An 18620-nucleotide genomic window follows, 5' to 3' on the forward strand; every position below is an offset into this window, starting at 1 on the left:
GTGCCTCCGCTCCACTCACCAGATTGTGAATGAGGTTGGTGAGGGTCCAGACCACGGGCACGCTGGCAAAGGGAATGCTGAGCAGGATGACGTGCAGGAGGCCGATTCCCAGGATGTAAGACAGCCACATTCCTCGGCTGTTCATCACTCGGGTGTTGGGGTTAACCTCGCTGTGCGCCGTGCCCACGTTCATGATGGCGGCGGGGCCACTTCAGAGCACTCCTACCTACTGTAGGACGTACAAACGGTCTGAGTTTGAGCCCAGCTGTATACTGTACGAAATTAGAGAGAGTGTTTGCCTTTTAATTTGCAGACTGCATCTGCAAGAGGTTATCTGGCAAGACATCATCGAGAGCAGACTGTAAGAGCAGAAATAGCAGTTCTTGTTTATATTTATAGAATAATGAATATCATTTCAGGACTTCCCTTATTTTTTGATCATAGCTATGATTCACTGATTTGATTGGCAGCTTGGCCACTCTTTGTCGAATCAGCTAAACCTGTAGTTTGGGACGTGGTGTAACTAAGGGAAGTTGCAGAATGCAGAAAAAAGGAGTCCTAGCTTTAGCTGAGACAAAACACAGATTTTTAAACCATCTTATCTCATTGTTGGAGGATCTATTACTATTATCTTCAATACATCTATCAACTATTTTCTCTCTTTCACACACATAACCTACACTTGAATTTGGCATCACTTATTGCATTGGTCTCCAGTGTTTTGGTAAAATACTGGAGGTCATTTGTTATTTCTAAATAGCGAACACCTGGTGCCTGGATCGACTACAAAGGTGTTTTTAAATGGCGATAACTTTAAAACAGATAACCTCTATATGGAGGCTCTCCAGTGTTTTCCAGCCAAGGACCCTTTAGAAAACAAAGAATATACCAGGGACGCCCTCAAGTACATCCCTTCAAACAATGTAACATAGCCTACTACTGATCTAGAGGGTCCCTCTAGTCTAGGGATCTCTAAGACTGATGGCAGTGGGATTGAAATGTGCCCAAACTGTGTATACTCTCAGACTTTAATCATATGACTTGGTTGCTCTTAACTACACCCTAAAAATACTGGGTCAAGTCACTCACCCAGTTTCAGGGTTATGGGCTTTGGATCTTTCTATAGGTTGTTTTCTGATGCAGAAGAATAATGACCCAGATATTAGGTAATATAGCTGGCCTTGGTGACCTGTACACAGGTCGCTGGATTGTTTTAAAAATGGGTGCTGGGTAAACTTAATCCAACACTGGGTCGGTGCTAGACTGACCCAGTGTTGGATGCTATGATTGGGTTAAATTGAGTTAAAAGTGAGCCAGTATTTGTGTGTGTGTGTGTGTTGTCGTACAATTAAAATAATCACTTCTATGTAGGGCTGGCTGAGAATTCAATATAATCCTTCACTTCCTGGACTAAAACAATATATTAATAACCTTTCAATACAAAAGCACTGATTGTGATTGATTATTATCATTTTATGTTTGAAGTTTTTCAGTTAAAATTCTAAATAAAAATTAAATAAAATAAAACTGATTGAAATTTCAGAAAAACTTGTTAAATTTTTTTCCACTTACATATGAGGAATATTGATACTGTTACAGTAAATTATTTCACACATCATGATATATAAATACTGACTTGTCTGAGCAGTGACTGCTGACTGAATGCAGCTATCTAGCTAACAACAGACAGTGATTGTCTCTCTTAAATAAATAAATATAACCCATTAGCAATACTACTTGTCATTATTATTACACTGCTTTAAAACCATGTGGTCCAGTCCTGCATGTTACAGCCTACATGCTGTTAATTTAAATCAACATCACCTAAATAAAGCAGTAAAGCCCCATTGATGATGAATTAAACTGGCACCTGCTGGCTAATCAGGAGCCTGGATTTTCTTTAGCCATGGTATGAATGGAACTAACCTACTGAGGCTAAATTAAGACACCAGTTAGCTAATTTAAAAGATAAAAAATCTGCTGAGGTGGGGATAATCTGTCTGGTCAACAGTCACTGATTGACCAGAGTAAACAGTGGAGCAAGACTTGGTCTTTCCAGCATGCTGTCTTGTAAGTTGCCCTAAAACATAACTGGCTGTATAATAACCCATACCGTGTCTTCACAGATCTACAAGTGGACCACCAGCACTACAGGAGTTAAAACATACACTTACACATGTCACTTATAACTGAGTAAATAAATCATTACACTCACAGCAGAGAAAAATGGCTTCAACTCCGAGCTGTGTTGGCACTAGTCCGTTATCACAGTTTAGTGTCTTTATCGATGCCTTCAGTTATGTAACTGGGACTCTCACTGGGAGACTGGCGAGGCTCCAGTGTTCCCATCAGTCACCCGGCACCATGTTCCGGCTGTGAACGTGCTGCTGAGCGCTGCGGTGTGACTCGTGTCGGCTCACGATCAGTCGAGGTACATCCACTTTTCCACCGTCTTGCAGACAACAGCTGGTGACAACACAGCACAGTTCATGATCTAACGTCACCGCTATTCGCCTTCACGGCCCCGTATTACGACGCAGTGTTTTTACTCTTCGTATCTGGCTGTGATTGGCTGCCGTCTGTCACGTGCCTACGGTTGACCAATCGGCGCTCAATGCGTTTTTAAAAGACGTTGGGACACGCCCCCGGTACGTCAGAGCGGAGGCGGGATCAGAGGAAACGAGCATGATTGACACTAGGATGGGATAATTCTCTCTTTTAAACCAAAGAAAAATGAATCATTTCGTTTTTATTTTCATTTTTGGATGTGATTTTTTTTTACTATACATATTTTAATGATAATCTTATTAATAATTTATGGCTGCTTAATAAGCTATTTGTATTTTAATAATAATTTTATTAATAATAATTGAATAATCTAAAATTTTTCATGTACTATATCTTTTTCTTTTCTTTTACACCAATTTTTTAGGCTACAATACTGTAAGAATGCAAAAATAATTAAGTATAAGAAATGTAACTTTGTGTTTTTGCAATAAAGTATAAAAAGTTTACAGTCATGCTAGCAACTTTATGGGAAAAAAAAAATCACCATCACACACAATGATAATGCTATCATACTGACAGTGCGAAGTAGTGAACTTCATTTTTTATTTTTTTATTATTATTTTTTTTATATATATACTTGATTAATCCCCGAGGGGAAATTAAATTTTTTCACTCTGTTGTCAATTACACACAGGTCCGAACACACACATGCACAAACAGGACCTTTACATGCACTAAGTGGAGAGATGTCAGAGTGGGGCTGCCCATGACAGGCGCTCCAAGCAGTGGGGGGGGGGGTTCGGTGCCTTGCTCAAGGGCGACTCGGCAGTGCCCAGGAGGTGAGCTGGCACCTCTCCAGGCACCAGTCCACGCTTCATATTTTGGTCTGGACGGGGAATTGAACAGATGACCCTCCGGTTCCCAACCCAAGTCCCTATGGACTGAGCTACTGCCGCCCCTATGTCATGTAATTAAACTAGCAGTATTACCACAATTTGCAGGAGCCCGCTGGTAGTTTAACTACATTCATATTTTTATAGTGATTCAGGAAGTTAAATTAGATATTTTGCAATTTTTTGCTGATAATCACTGAAACTACAAACAATTTGGGCCCTTAAAAGGAAAGGATTTTTTTTTTTCATTTTACCACCGCTCTTCTCGTTTCTGGAAGGTAGGTGTCCGATTAGTGTAAATCCTTGCACATTCCCGTGTACAGTGGGTTATTTAAAAAGTATATATATTTACTTTTTGTAATAACTTCTACTGAATGGAATTTCTTGCTGACGTGTGACTTTTTATGTTATATTTTTGTTATAACTTAGTTCCACATTTTGCAAATTCGTTTCAACTACTTCTTCTACGTAGCTCTAGAATTTCAAAAATTTCAAAATTTTGAAGTGATGGTGGCACTAGAGGGAAAGTCATTTCATCCTGAGGGAGAAATGAATGTCTGTACAAAATGTCATTGCAATCCATCAAATAAGTGTTGAAATATTTCAGTCTGGGCAAACACTGAAGCTCGACCAGCCTGCCAAATGTTAGAATGACAGACAGATATAGTCATCCCAATCCCACTAAAGATAAGGTTTGGTTTATGTGTCATGACTCTTCAGATATAACTTAAATACAGTTAAACAGCCACGGGCTCTGACGCCTCTCTGGTTGATACCATAGTACAAAAGGAGGCCTCTGACTACTAACGCACCCAAGGTGAGAGGAGACCTTGCTGGAGGCAACAAAGAAAGTCTTACGGGGCTGATACTCTGGTCCCAAAATCAAAGATCAACAGTGTCATGTTCTAGATCCAAAGATAAGCCCTAATACTAATTTAGGCCCACAGTAGCCCGAGGCCAAAGGGGTCAACTGTGTTCTACTTGCATGCGATGATACGTGACACCCACTGTTTCTAAGGGTACCCCTGTGATGAGTGGCATGAAACAGGTTTGGCCGGCTGACAGTGGACTCTCTTATGCTCATGGCCTTGGGTGCTATAGCTGTGTTGGCTATGTAAACCTAGAGCTCTGTTCAAATGCGAACTATGGATGACAGTGCTGTGAGATCATCGCTGGCGCTGGAACAATGGCCAAATACATGACATTGATAAAACAGACCTCAGGAGGGGGCAAACGATGACGCCTACAAATGTCACATCAATAAGTCGTCATATGGATATAGTCATTGACATTGAGAGACACAACGTAGATTTAAAGGGAGACAGTCAGTCCTTTAAGTAGCATAAATACTGTATACACATAATCCAACTAATGAAATAAAATTAGATTACTTTGTATATTATATCACCCCTGACAACAAAAGACTTTTTTAAATCTAAGTTTAAGCAGCAAATATATGACAACTGTTTTTAAACTACCCATCTATATCAGTTCCTTGGTCCACAGGATGTCGCTTGTACATTTTGTTGTACAGCACCTGTCTGAGAAAATGATTTACGCTGTGCCGAGTAAGAGTGGGTATCTGATCTTTGCCGTAAGAAAACTTTGGCTTCCACTAACGGTGATAAAATCAAAGCTTCAAAGTCCTGCGTTGTATTCATTTCCTCCCAACCACGTTTTTAATAGATGTTTAGATATGTTCCTCTGCAGACTACATTTCTCTACACTTTGACTAATGCCCACAGGTCATCTGGCTAAGCCTTTCAGATGTAATGCGATTCCGTTAACAGGACTCATGCCAGTAATAAAGGCTTTTAATGATTAGATGCATTTCATGTTGTACTTTGTTCTGGCACCAGAGGCTGTCGTTAGCTGTAAACGTAGCGTAAATCTTTATGTGCCATTAGAGAAGAATGTTTTATTCTAAGGCATATCTGACAAGTCATAAACCCGCATGTAATATATGCTACAATCTTACAACCATAATACTGCACTGAACATGCATGTGTTTAGAAGGACATGGACAAGATTTGAGCCCATGACCTTTAAGCTCAGTCTGCATTTTTGTTTCAGTTTACTGACAAAATTTCATTGAACTATTCCAAAAACATTTTTATACATAAAGTTGCTTTCAGACCACCAAGCAGTAACTTGCCACCTTCAGTCAATGAGGGGAGGCGGTTTTTAACACAGCAGCCAGTGTATGAAGTATTTGCCACCCACGTGCACGCGCACACATTTTGCTCAGCCATGCTGAGTTCACTGTGTTGAACTTCTGGCAGTTGCCAGCTGGCTTCGGCTGATCGAACAGCAGGCATCACAATAGCAGAAAGAGGACAAGATGGAGGAGCTGATAATGTTGGTGGCTGAATACCAGGAGTTATGGTGATAGCATGTTGTAAAGACAACCAGAAATAAAACCGGGCTTTGATAACATTTCCATTAAACTTTAAATAATTGTCTAAACATGACCAAATATGACATAGCATCTGCCTATCATCGCGGCATTGGACCAAAGCAGGAGGAACTGCTTATAAAAACTGCTTCGCTTTTGGGGGAACAATTGTCAGAGCAGATAATGCACAGTGGTGTAAAAGCAGCTTTAGGATTGTTGTTAAGTTCATATCACTTTTTCATTGTCTTGTGCCGTAACCACTTTGACCCCCTTTACACCTGGCATTAAAATGTGCTTTGGGTGATTTGGTTGCGATTGGATGGTGCCTTACCACATGACAGTAAAGGAATAAATGCACCCAAAACAACTGAGGACGAACTGTAGTCCAATCAGTTAACACACCTCCAGAGGAGGTCAGGGATGCATTGCAACCACATTTAACTCAAGCGTAAATGCAATATCGTTTTCAACCCACTTAACAACAACTATGTGGGCAGAAACGTAATCATAAAGCTGTTTCAAACCAGCGAGGCAGCAGCAGCTCATCTGATATTGAAATTACGGGGCGCAAGGTGGTCTCTCTCTCATCTGATGCTATAACTACTGGGGTGTCTCGCTTATTTGTGACATATTCTTCCTGTCGATGAATGTTTTACAATCAGATAGGCCTGATCCATCCTTGTCTATCTCGCTCTTGCCTTCTCAATCTTCCTGACTGCCTCTGATGTATATAATGATGTATGTTTCTAACAATGCAGACAATTTCATGATGTTTACTCTATGTAACTGTAATTTAAAAAAAAAAAAAAATTACAAAAACTTTTCAACAATTGTTATCATGATAGTTGACCAGGCAGCAACCTCTAGGTATAAAGAATGAAGCTAACATTCAAGTGCTAAAAAACAAAACAAAACTGCAGTTCATCAAATGGCCACTTGAGGCTGGCTCCAGAAGTGAGTCAATACCCATACACCTCCCATGATAAAATGCTCAGCTTTACAGCAGAAATAAACATGTTTACAGCCTGGTATAAAAACAGTTTTGGTCTCTATAGCTCAATTCCCATTCATGGCAGCTGTGTGGTGGGTAAATTGTTATATAACTGTCACATTTACATATAACTAAGGCTTAAAGTTACACATATTCAAGGGCAGGGCCTTGAGTAACAAGGTGTCTGTGAGGTGTCACTACAGTCTATGAGTCAGATCCACCCCCTGATCCTCCGCACCTCCACCCTCTTCTGGTCACTTCTGGCTCAAAAAAAAAAACCAAAAACAAGATGGTGACGGCTGAAATGCCACTCTCAAGGCTTCAAAACAGGTGTCCACAAACCAATGAGTGACGTCACAGTGGCTACGTCCATTATTTTTACACAGTCTATGTTGTTGACAGGTGGGGGTGGGGCCCATTTGAACTGCTCTCTGTTATTTGAGCTAGACAGAGTGATCAGATCTCAGTTGGATCTCGATAGAGACATTAATACCAGGTATAAATGTAATCAGGTAATATCATATGTAGATACAATTTGGTTATGAGACACATTTTAATGCAAAGAGTAGGGGGTCTTTCTCAACTTCTCCTTAAAAGATCCAGCATTATATGTTCAGCCTTCGTTGTAGCGAAGGGTTTATTAGATACTGAAGCTTGTATAGTCTTTATATTATCTTGGCTTTCAAAGATTGTTGTAGAGAAAACATACACTTTGCTTCCTGTGCCAAAGCAGTTTGCATTAGTCATAAAAACAGCCGTCTTTAAAATAAATATTTGGAAGACATTCTGAGCTGTTATAGCACAGAAAGCAATATTGCAATGTTCTTGGCCGAGGAATTGGGTGTTATATCCCTTTGTGTACCAGCGATGTTGCAATTCAATGTAGTAATTTAATTCTAACCATTAGCCAAATCCATCAAGGGAAAAAGCTGTTGGTTTGTTCAATATCATTGTCTTAATTAAACAAATTTACAGTTGTACTGTGCAATGCACAATATTCAGTTTAACAGAAGTCGATACATATTCTGCTCCTGCTGTCAGAGCAATACAAGATTTAAAAGATGCTGCTTTGTCTTGTTCTGTATCATTTTCAAGTGAACCTAACAAGGAAAAATAAGTAATTCTTATGACACAGATTCTGGTACATTATAATGGCCGTCACAATGGCTGACATTTTATTGACTGACGTACCCCAAAATATTAAAAGAATAGTTAGATAATCGTTAGTTGCTAGTTGCAGTTCAAGTTGTGATGTCACTTTACAGCCTGACTGCTTCATGCTTTCAAGACCTTTCATATATCCATTTGACAGTCTAGAGCTCTTGATTGTGTGTGACCAGCAGATGTCACCATCAACACACTTTTAACTGGTTGGTGCCATCCTGGAGTCTACACTGAGATCATCTTCAGTCCACTAACTTCGACACAAGCACAGTGATGCATCAGTCAAGATTAAAGGTAGAATAATAAAGCCAAGCTCATTCTGTGTTTTCCTTCTTGTTATCTTGTACTTTGTTTTTCTAAGTGTATTTATCTACATTGGTTATAGTGTGAATCACTGTTACTTAATGCTTTTGTATATTAAATGTCTGTCTTTATGTCTGCACAGTACACTGTTGTAATTGGGTACAGCTAGCTAAAGTCAGTGCAAACTATTGTTATGTTCATTCATTAACTCATGAAAGCTAAGGCTTTGATTCAACTTAATGGTGATTTTAGAGGCTGTAGTTTGCTTTATAATAAGAGGTGTTTCCTATATTTTGTCAACCCCATTCAAGTCAATGATGATTACAGCCTCTACATCAAACAGGATTAGACAAGGTGATGTCTAACAACAGTCTACCTAACACTGAAAATGTACTGTATAATCTGTATTCAGCATTTAAATGCGTCTCATTTCACTTCTGAAATTCGCTGACAATTTATTTTTAATCAGTATGTTGTATTTCCAGCACTTTCTGCCAGCTGTTAGGCAACTTGAACATGGTTCGTGAACTCCATGAGCGGTACAGATGAACGAACCTGCAGTGAAGCCAAAAAGAGGAGCTAATCAGGATTCAAATAAATTCAATTCAATTCAATTCAATGTTTAATGTTGTTTTCACCTGCTCAGTCAGGCAAGTGGGACCCAAATCTATTTGCCCAAAGCCAACCGTACCTGCCCGTATAGAAACTATTTATAGCCATCATCAAATGAAAACACAGACTAATCACGAGAAACAACCCAGTTGTATCTGCCTTGCTTTCAAACTTGCGGCAAACTATGCAATACGGTTAATGTTTGGCCTAATGCCACCCAATTAAACTTCTGTTTCCAAGATAATTGAAATGCTCGCTTGCAGCTTGTAAACTTTGTCTTAACCCACAGCAATTTTCTCTGGAGTGTCCGATAGCTACTGAGCATATTCAACTCTCAACAGAGATAAGACAGCAAGATGGCTTCGTCCTTTGCTACTTCCATCATCAGGTCCAGAACAAAGCAATGTGTTGATTCTTCTTTACCACTTGCCTGATCAGTAATTGAGCTGCTACATTTACTAGCCCAACGTGGCATTTTACTTGTCCAGTGCAATCCTTGTTGTTGAGCCTTGCTGATAAATACTATTAAAAGACAAAAATAACAAACTCCCAACCTGTTCTCTAAATCTAAAGGTAAAGCTGTACTGTACTTGAACATATAGAAACATGCATGGCTATTAATACGAACATGTTCTTACGGCCAGTGGCATCGGGCCTGTAGATGAGCGGGATGTGACAGGAATGACACTACTGGGGCAGTTTTTTCCAATGGGAGCGGTGGACTTGTGACCCAAGCAGGCTTGGATGATAGCCTCGCTGGAAAAGGCTGACGCAGGGAGTCCATTATTGCCCCTGGAGGAAGCTGAGGATTAGAACACCAAAGAATTTCAATAAAAGAAGTGTCTGTTTGGGGGTCGGGGAGGGGCAGAAGGATGGTGGTGGTGGTGCGGTGGGGGGGTTCCCCTCATTGTCCCAACAGTGATTGAGAGCAAGAGGAGGGGAGTGGGACGGCATTGTGTTTGCAGCTCCTCTGAAGAAGGTGGTTATTAGGGGGGATGGCTAAGGAGGGGTGAGGGATGGGGAGGCTGTTGACTCTTCATCTTGTGTGAACAAAGTCTCTGGCACATAGCCCTCTTCTGTCCCTCTGTCCTGGACTCCCTTGTTTACGAGTGCCATGAATTCTGTCCCTCTCGGTGGGGACCCCCACCAACTCCAACCTGCACCGTCGCACATTGTGGGGCTTAAGTGCCCTTTAATTAGGCCGCCTCAGTGTCCGGCTGAAGACCGCTGAGGGTTTAGGCTCTTCCCTGTGGGACCTTACTGAGCGGTTCATAGAGCTGCACTCACACAACCGAGGGATGAAGTGTTTGCCGCTCTAATGAAAAAGGTTTATTTGGGGGAAGAGTTCTTGTCGTCTTTGTCCCCTGTCTTAAAAAGTCCTGACAAAGGCAGTGATATTATCCTTAACACTCTCCCATTTCCAGGACACATTAGCGAGGACTGTGAGGTGAGCCAGCACTCTCTCAGCCACCAAGAGGCGCAGGACTTCCAAAATTCTCCAGACAAATCATGACAGTAAACAGAATGCACTTCCTGTGCAGACAAACACACTGCACACCGGGACTTAATTATTATCATTATCTGGTATCAATTTATCAGGCAGTGGTTTCACAGATGGAGGTCTGTGGTCATTAAATCTGGAGGATTTGATTTCCATTTAGCGCATTATGTGGAGATGCGTGAGTTTGTGCAAAAATATGTAAAGGAGCGTCAATTCACATAAATTCACCAATCCACATACGCAGCGAAACACATGCACAGCTTTGTCATTGTGATGGAGCACATTTCATTATCATAACAGCAAAAAAGCACAGGATCCAGAGTATAAAAGGGGAGCAAGAGGCATTGGGAATTTGCTGAACTGCTCCGGCAAAATGAGTAATTTCTGGATGCCCCATTGTGTGCAGAGCTTACAGGGTGAGGCGTCTGAAAGGAAGAGGCAAAGGAAGGATATAAACATGGGCGCAAGTGAAATAAAGTGAAAGATGGAAGGAATGAGAGACAGAGAAGAATGAAAAGAAGTTTGTGAAGGGAGCAGGGCGGGATTGGGCGTGTTCAGAAACTTTTTTGCTACAGCCCAGTGTGTGTAGATACCCTCCTAATCCTGGTTTTATTGGCTGCCTGTGTCCAGCCATGCTGGTCGGATTGAGTAGGGAGGGAAGAGAGGTGGGGGGGCCGAACACATGTCCTTCTTTGTGGTAATACGCTGATTAGGCCTGAGAAAGAGCCGGACCTGGTTACGGCCTTTCTCAGGTCACCGTAGAAACCGGCCCGGTAGGGGACCGCTGTGTGCGCCTCCCCCTCCTGTGCACCTACTGATGCAGACACGCAGACCGAGGCCTTCCTTTGCAGAGGTTTGTACAAAACACCACCACCGAGTGTTGTTGAGTCACAGTTCATTTCAAGATCAGGCTCCAATGTTCTTGACCTTAATCGCTGCTGCCTTTCCAGACAGTTCACATTGCACTTGTGGCCTCAACCTGGGAAACGTGGTTTCAATGTTGTTCAGATGCAGACCGCAGACTGATTCCTTTGCCTGCACTCATAAATTAGACCTCTGTCACATTCCCCCCATCCACCCCTGGCCCTGCACACCGGCTATAGCTCCTGCAGAGCAACTGTCGTCCAAATCCCAGAGCTGAGCTAGGCACATTTCTGACGATGCCGTAACACACGACAATGTTCGTGATTGAAAACAGACCTGCCTCATTGTCAGCACCACTATGACATACCGCATCTTGACTCGAGGCATTGAAAAGTCATCTTTATTGGTATAATGCAGAAGACTCCCCACCACGACTGGCAGGAGAGCAGGCTTCATACACGTTTCACAAAGATATCTATCAATTATTGTCACATTTAGAGGCCCAGAGGAACCCCCCCCCACCTCCTCTCAAACAGGGCGGTAGGTCGAGTGCTGCTCAGTCACTGCCTGTTTCCCTATCTTCTTTGTTATGGAGGAATAAAACACAGAAGGGGCGGGTGAAGGGGGGCGCTCCACTACTGACCTCCAGACTGTGGTCACTGCGCTCTCTCCCTGCGGTGGGCACTCAGCCTCCTCTCTGCAGAGTGCACGCTCTCAGCCCCTGCTGAGCGACCTTCCAGCCCCCTCAGTCCACCACCGAGCTCACTCATGCCCTGGAGGTCCGCAACCCCCGGGCAACACACAGCAGAGGCTAAGATATTTTATATTTCAATTTCTGCTAGTTCTTCAAACTCACTGAAGAGTAACAACATTTGTGTTAAGAATGGCATGTCCATGACAAACTCTGGATTTAACAAGTGTGATATTTGAGTCACCTGTCATTTGAGCAGCAAATTTGAGTCAAATCTCTGACCTGAACAAATGCAGGCAACTACTGTATATTTCTGTAATTGTTTAAGGCAGCAATACTCGACAGTGTGCAGGGTGGGACTGTTTTCTTTAATGTAAATAAGGTGCCAGGGTGCATAAAGAGAGCATCAAAATTGAGCCTGGTTATAAAAAGAAAAAGTGCCAAGGAAGGAGCTCCTGGACCCCCCCCCCCATCAGAGGTCTGATCTAATGTCCTCAAATCCTGGAAACACCACTCCTAACAGCCAATGTCAACAGGATGAAAACAGGCAAATTATTTCTTATATATACTGATTAATATTATTATTTGTTTATTAACTGGCCCCCAACCTCCTGTCATTCTGCAAAAGTGGCCCACAGGCAAACAAAGTTGAGTATCCCTGGTTTTATTTCTACAGGGATAGATTTCATATTTTCATTCATTTTTTGTTCCTACAATATTAAATCAGGATGAAATCAATAAAACATCTCCTACTATGTTATTGAACTTATTGTGACCTTCCTTACTTGGAAACAGATCTTCCACAGCCTGACTTCCACATGACTCCACACTCTCAATCTGTTGTAAAACCTACCAGGTGACCCATCTGGTCTTATTACTTGAAAATGTATATCTAATAAGTGTTAGATCACATTTACAAGCTGTCTGCAGGTATCAGATACCTGCAGACAGGACAGGATTATTCTTAACCAAATTTAAGAAGGTTTTTGGATGTCATCTTATTCAAGCATTGCATGTAAGTATAAAGGTAAGTCATATATGGGTGGTCTCCCACAGATGTAGGTGTTATGCAGGTGTGTGGTTATTAACCCTTTAAAAACAGATGTTTCACAGACGGCTGCAATCGTCCATCGCTGCATGATCCTGTTTAAACTGATCTAAAATAAAAACCATAACAGCTAAAGCATTCATTCTTTGTGCAGCAGAAAACTAAGGCTTATGTCTTCTGTGCCATCACTTGTATGCCCCTGATGATGTCATTAGCAGGGCAAAACTGCACAAAAATGCGCAGCTGCACCAGAGGAATGCATGCATCTATCAAAACGTCTTTGTACAATGCTCATAAAAATGAGCATATATCAAAAACTAAATCATGTACAGAGTTCAAATGGATTATGGAGTGTTAAGAGATGTTTTATTTATGTTTCTACATTTAGAAATCTTTTTTATCAATATGTTTTGTGTGTTTATTTTATAAAATCATTTGTTTTTTTTGTATTTTGTAATGACACAATTTCACCACTTTTATCAATTATTAAGGTTAATTGACTTACATAACCTTAAAGCTTTGGTTGTACAGATTTTAGGTATATGAAACATTTCACGATGCTCTAAGAAATGACATCACAATAAACAAAAATACCAATGCACACACAGGTGGACCATTTCGATTCCAGAGTTCAAAGGGTTAAAGTGAGATCGGTTAATCAACATTGTGCCAACAGGTAGGTGCAAGTGTAAAGTTAAGTGTTAGGTCCAGAGGTAGATTTAAAGATTTGAAATATCAGAACTCATTTTAACAAAATGAAATTAAAAGATGGATAAATGAAAAGATCAATGTCCGTGGCGATTAAGATCTCACATATTCAAATTTAAGAAGACTTTTAAGACCTAACATTTATAGAAACTGAAGACATTTTAAGACTTTTCAAGGACCTGCAGACACCTTGATTTTAAAACTGTGCTCCAAAAGGACTACTGGTGTTGTTCACAGAGGAAGAATGTCAAAATAAAATATTTTATGTGCTTATTAATCATGTCACAAACAGTGAATTGTCCTATAAAAGGAGTATGACACAGACTTCTATAATAACACGCTGCCACAGACATCATCGGTTTCTAAGGCGCATGAGGCAAAAATCTATCAGCAAACTGGTCAGTACATTCGAGTAATCCTGAAGTTAAAGAAACTTCAGAGCCTCAGTTTTCATAAAAAGTTATGTTCTGTGAAGTATGAACTTAATACTGATGAACCCCTTCATTACTGGTTTCTGCAGCGGTCACGTCTTTGGTGGTCATTCTTTCCATGGCTGATAATCCATTGAGACAAAACTCCTAACTAGATTGTTATCATGACAACTGACTGTGTTTGATCTCTGCTGGTATCTTGTTTGTATTCGTCCTGATCAGTTTCCTTGTGTGTGTGTGTGTGTGTGTGTGTGAATCAAATGCGTGGTTACTTCAGGCTAAGTCCATCACAAGTGTCCCACCCTCCTCCTTCACTCTCTATCTGTCTCCCTCTCCTCTCCCTCCTCTTCCACCTCCCCCCCATCCCACGGCTGCTCGCCCCACAGCCCATCAGAATGACAATAGTATTGATGTAAAATGTGTCGCCTTTGGGCCGCTGAAGCATATAACCCCTGCATGCCTGGCCCAGCCACCACCACAGTTTATGGCTTTATTGTGTCCCCTTTTATGTCCTCCCCTGTTGGGGTGGGCGGACAACAATTTAGAAAATTCACTGTATATGTCCCAGTGAGTGGGACAGAGATTATGCATGTGTTGACGTGTGAGTGTGTGTGCGCAGTATGCACGTATATCCGGATCAATTAGTCAGGGCACAACCCCTAAAAATCAATGTGTCAACATGTACGTCAGCTGGTGTAAACCCCGAACCGCAGAGTCTTCTCTGGCGAGGCTGGCCTAAATCCCTTCACCTACCTCCAGCCACTTTGGGGAATCTTTTTTTTTTTAATGATCACACATGAAACAAGTTGAGTAACTACCTTTTTTCATGTGTCCCTCCCCATACCTCCCTCTCTCATTTCCCTCCCTCCCTCCCTCTTTTCACTCTTTCCTTTCTTTTCCACATTACCAGGGGGTGGCGTGTGATTGACAGATGGGAACGAATAATAATTTTTTTTTTCGTAACCTAAGGCCATCTTCTGTGATTGGCTTGCCAGCTGACATCTCCAAACCTCATTCCCCCCGCCTCTCCCCCCCCTTTAATATTGGGCCTGTGGATGAGGCATCCTGAGGGAGAAAAAAGTCGAGAGAGAGAGAAAAAGATATCTACCTTAGGGAAGAACCTCAGAGAGAGGGAGGGAAGGAGAGGACGGGTAGGAGCGTGTGTGCATGTGTGTAAGAGACACTTATTCTCTTAACTACTAGGAGACAGACACACTTTCCTGGCCCGACTCAAAGAAGGGGGGAAAACAGGAGGAAGAATTTTTTTTTTCAATATCATTTTAATCTTCCCCTCATTCAACAATCAAGCTGCCCCAAAGCTTCTCTTCCTGGAAACTCTTCTTCATTGCCTGCTGGAAGTTCTATGTATTGATCCATTTACCCTCTCACACACTACAAGGCTTACCTCATGGATTTGTATCTGATTGGATATTTGATGTGTGTGTGGTTGTCCAGCTCACGGGTGCTTGGAGGCTATCCCATCTGGTGGTGAGTACTAAATCCACAGTTTCAGCATCAGACCCTATAGCCGCATAAAGAGAGAGAGTCTTTTTGGTCAAATGATCATTTCTGAGAGGGCAGAATGTGCACTTTCAGTTGACTGCGTGGAAAAATGTTCTCCGGCCCAGTCCAAAGAATCTTAACCTCAAATACTAGTGTAACGGAAAAGGCTCGCCGTTCTTTTCCCTTCCACACTCAGGTCCATTTATCATATTGGAGTATGTTGTGATGCAAAGAGGTTGAATTTTTAGTTTGGGAACCACTGAATGGTTACAAATGTGGACTTCTTTTTTTGAATTTAAAGGGAAAATACATAAGCGAGTGGTTGACATGTTGATATGAATTGTCAGCAGCACTGTAAGGACTTACAAGGCATTTCCACACAACAGTGTGAGTCAGTAAGATCACTCATTATTACATAAATTTTAGACACCGCTCAATGACACTGATGTTGCTCATGAAGACTCAACAAAGGCTTCTTTTTCTAAACCATAATCAATTTCTGGCTTTAACTGTGACCATATAATTTTAGGAGTGCCTCAGGGAGTGCAACAATCATGACTTATAGGATCATTTTGTGTTGTTTGCTATTGTGCGTCACTGTTCTACATTCAGGCCGCCGGCCCCCAAACAAGCCGTGAACTGAATCTGAATTGGGTTTTTTGGGGGGGGGTAGATGTATGACATGCGTTGAACACAAAATCTTGCAACTGACAAACCTGTACACAATTTTTAAAATATTACAAATTTGCGGTTTGCCATGGGGTACCAGCTGTAATTAATTTCTTTCTTTCTGAAAAACAGTTAAGCATATCATTTTGCTTTTCAATTGTAGCACAATTCACCCCCTCCACTACGGATTTGTCAGGAGACAATATGTTTAGGTGCCGCAGGGTTTTAGTCTTTGTTAAATTATCCAAGATCGCTGTTGGCACCAGTAACTGAAATTTAGAGGTTTATCTCATTACAAATTCAGCTACATGCAGCTGACCTCATAGCTCCTGGTCTTCTTTTGTAACATAAAGCTTCTATTTTGGAGATATTTGCGTAGGCGTATGACAAAGCTCTTTTGGCTCACGACACAATACTTGTCAGAGCTACTGCACTTTTTAGTAGCCCAACTAGCATGTGGTCCCACCATAGTGCTGTCCAAACCACGAGCATCTTCTGGTTTCATTTACAGAGCAGGCAGCTGCCAAGCACACAGGCCACAGGGCTGAAGTGTTAATGGCATAGAGGACTTTACACCCACTCCTGGCTTCAGCGAGAACCATCAGACAACAGCGACAAAGAGCCCGGGATTCTCTCTGTGTGAATTACCTGCAGCTGTTCTGTTCAAGGAGCTTACATGACACTGGTATAATGTTCGAACCTCAACAATGCGCTCCACCTTTGATTTGGGTAACAAATTTTGAAGTGTAGGCTGGGGAAGGGGTTACTGGGAAGGTGGGGAGATGAAAAGCAGAGCCGTAGCTCCAGGTGACTGGGCAGGTGCTGAGGAATGGGTGTCAAACGGCGCTGTCAGTAGCATCACCCCGCGGTGTCAAACATGTCCAAAAGGAGACAAAATGAGGTGGTGCGTCAAACAAGAGGGTGCTGAGTTTCAGCAAAGGGCCCAGGCAGCCTCTCTCCTCTCAGCTTCTGTCTCAGGGGCGATGACTTGGCCATAAATTCTCCAGCCAAGGTGGGACGGGTTGGAGGGAAGAGCACTTTTGACTGCTTTATGCCTGGCAGCCCTGCTTTTACAAGATGGGGTGTTGAAAACAAAACAGAGCATAAATAACTCCAGTGATATGCACATATGCGTGGACGAAGATGAGGTGTAGTAGAAAGACATAGCAAACTAATGAGGTGGGTTTGGAAGAGGCGAGACAGAGCAGTAAATTGCCTTCTTGAAATGCAAGAATGTTGGGGAAACAGCAGCTTTGTACAAAATGCGAAAAATCAAAGTTTAAGAGTATTCATGACAGTTTAAAGCTGCACTGTGGCTCATAATCTACAGGTCCCAGTGTCTCTGTCCAATTATCTGACGCCATCCTCTCTGTGTGGTTTGAAAAGGAAAAAAAAACATCTATTCTTGGACTCAATGCTGTGTGTTGGTTTCACCTTTTAACCTTTTATCATCGAGGAATATCAATATCTAAGAACCTGAAGCTTATGACATAACACTGTGCTCTTATCAAATGCCAAGGTTGTTAATAAGAGTCACGGCGAGTATTGTATGAAGCCTGTGTGGTTTAACTCATCAGCTATTTTCAGAACAGCTTAAGCCACTCTGTCAGCCAGCTGTGTGTTTGTGTTCTTTGCGTAAATAGCGGCGGTTTGTAAAGTGAATGATGACAGTCACTTTCAGCAGGGAATTACCTCAGCTGAATTTAGTCCGATACCATCCATCGAGCATCAGCGGTGATTATTGGTTTAAGTCTGTCATATTCACACCGCAGAGCCGTGAGATGTTTAAATCCAGTAACTGTTATTTTCTTAATCCTCTGTTATCATCACCCCTGTTACATCTGCATGAGAAAACAGAGACATTGTACACTGGATATTTCTTTGTGTGCATTTTTAAGGAGGGCCATCTCACGTGGATTCCACTTTCCCCTTAAATTTTTCAATGCTTATGCTTACTTAAAATTGCATTGTTGTGTGGGGAGGGACAGAGGGAAACTGAGACAGAGAGATGGATAAAGAAATTATACATGTGTTTTTGCTGCAAACAACAAATCTGTTTTGACAATGTTTTATGAGAATGGTCAGCATAAACTTTGCTGGTGCTAAAATCAGCAGCAGCAGCTTTAAGAGCAACCAATGCAGTCCTGATCAACCAGTCTTTCTTGGAATTAGTGTACCTGACAGGACTTTGTTTCACTTCCACTCAGATGAAACATTATTAGTAGAAGGGCTGCAATGACTGTTTTCATTGTCGATTAATCTGTCAACTATTTCCTGGATTAATCGATTAGTTGTTTGGTCTATAAAATGTCAGAAAATGGTGAAAAATGCCCAAGATG

The 18620-nt window shown here is 41.7% G+C and overlaps 2 protein-coding genes across 4 annotated transcripts in view; one reads left to right on the plus strand and one right to left on the minus strand.

The window, feature by feature from the left end:
- Positions 1–18620, minus strand: part of ormdl3 (ORMDL sphingolipid biosynthesis regulator 3) — a 41569-nt gene that overhangs the window by 11637 nt on the left and 11312 nt on the right. Inside the window, exons 2-3 of one of the 3 annotated variants that reach the window (XM_049564484.1) lie at positions 15515–15631; positions 20–229 (exon numbers count right to left, since the gene is read on the minus strand). In XM_049564484.1, coding sequence (XP_049420441.1) covers positions 20–193 — 174 coding nt within the window. In that variant the 5' untranslated portion in view covers positions 194–229; positions 15515–15631. Of the gene's footprint in view, positions 1–19; positions 273–2215; positions 2521–15514; positions 15632–18620 lie in introns of those variants that run through there. The other 2 variants (XM_049564482.1, XM_049564483.1) reach the window with 2 other exon arrangements.
- The window catches only part of wnt3 (wingless-type MMTV integration site family, member 3), a 30810-nt gene continuing 27675 nt past the window's right edge, over positions 15486–18620 (plus strand). The window contains exon 1 of the mRNA XM_049564465.1: positions 15486–15597. Within this exon, the coding sequence (XP_049420422.1) occupies positions 15518–15597 (80 nt within the window). The 5' untranslated portion in view covers positions 15486–15517. The remainder of the gene's footprint in view (positions 15598–18620) is intronic.

This window comes from Epinephelus fuscoguttatus, linkage group LG20 (genome assembly GCF_011397635.1).
Source record: "Epinephelus fuscoguttatus linkage group LG20, E.fuscoguttatus.final_Chr_v1".
NCBI lineage: Eukaryota > Metazoa > Chordata > Actinopteri > Perciformes > Serranidae > Epinephelus > Epinephelus fuscoguttatus.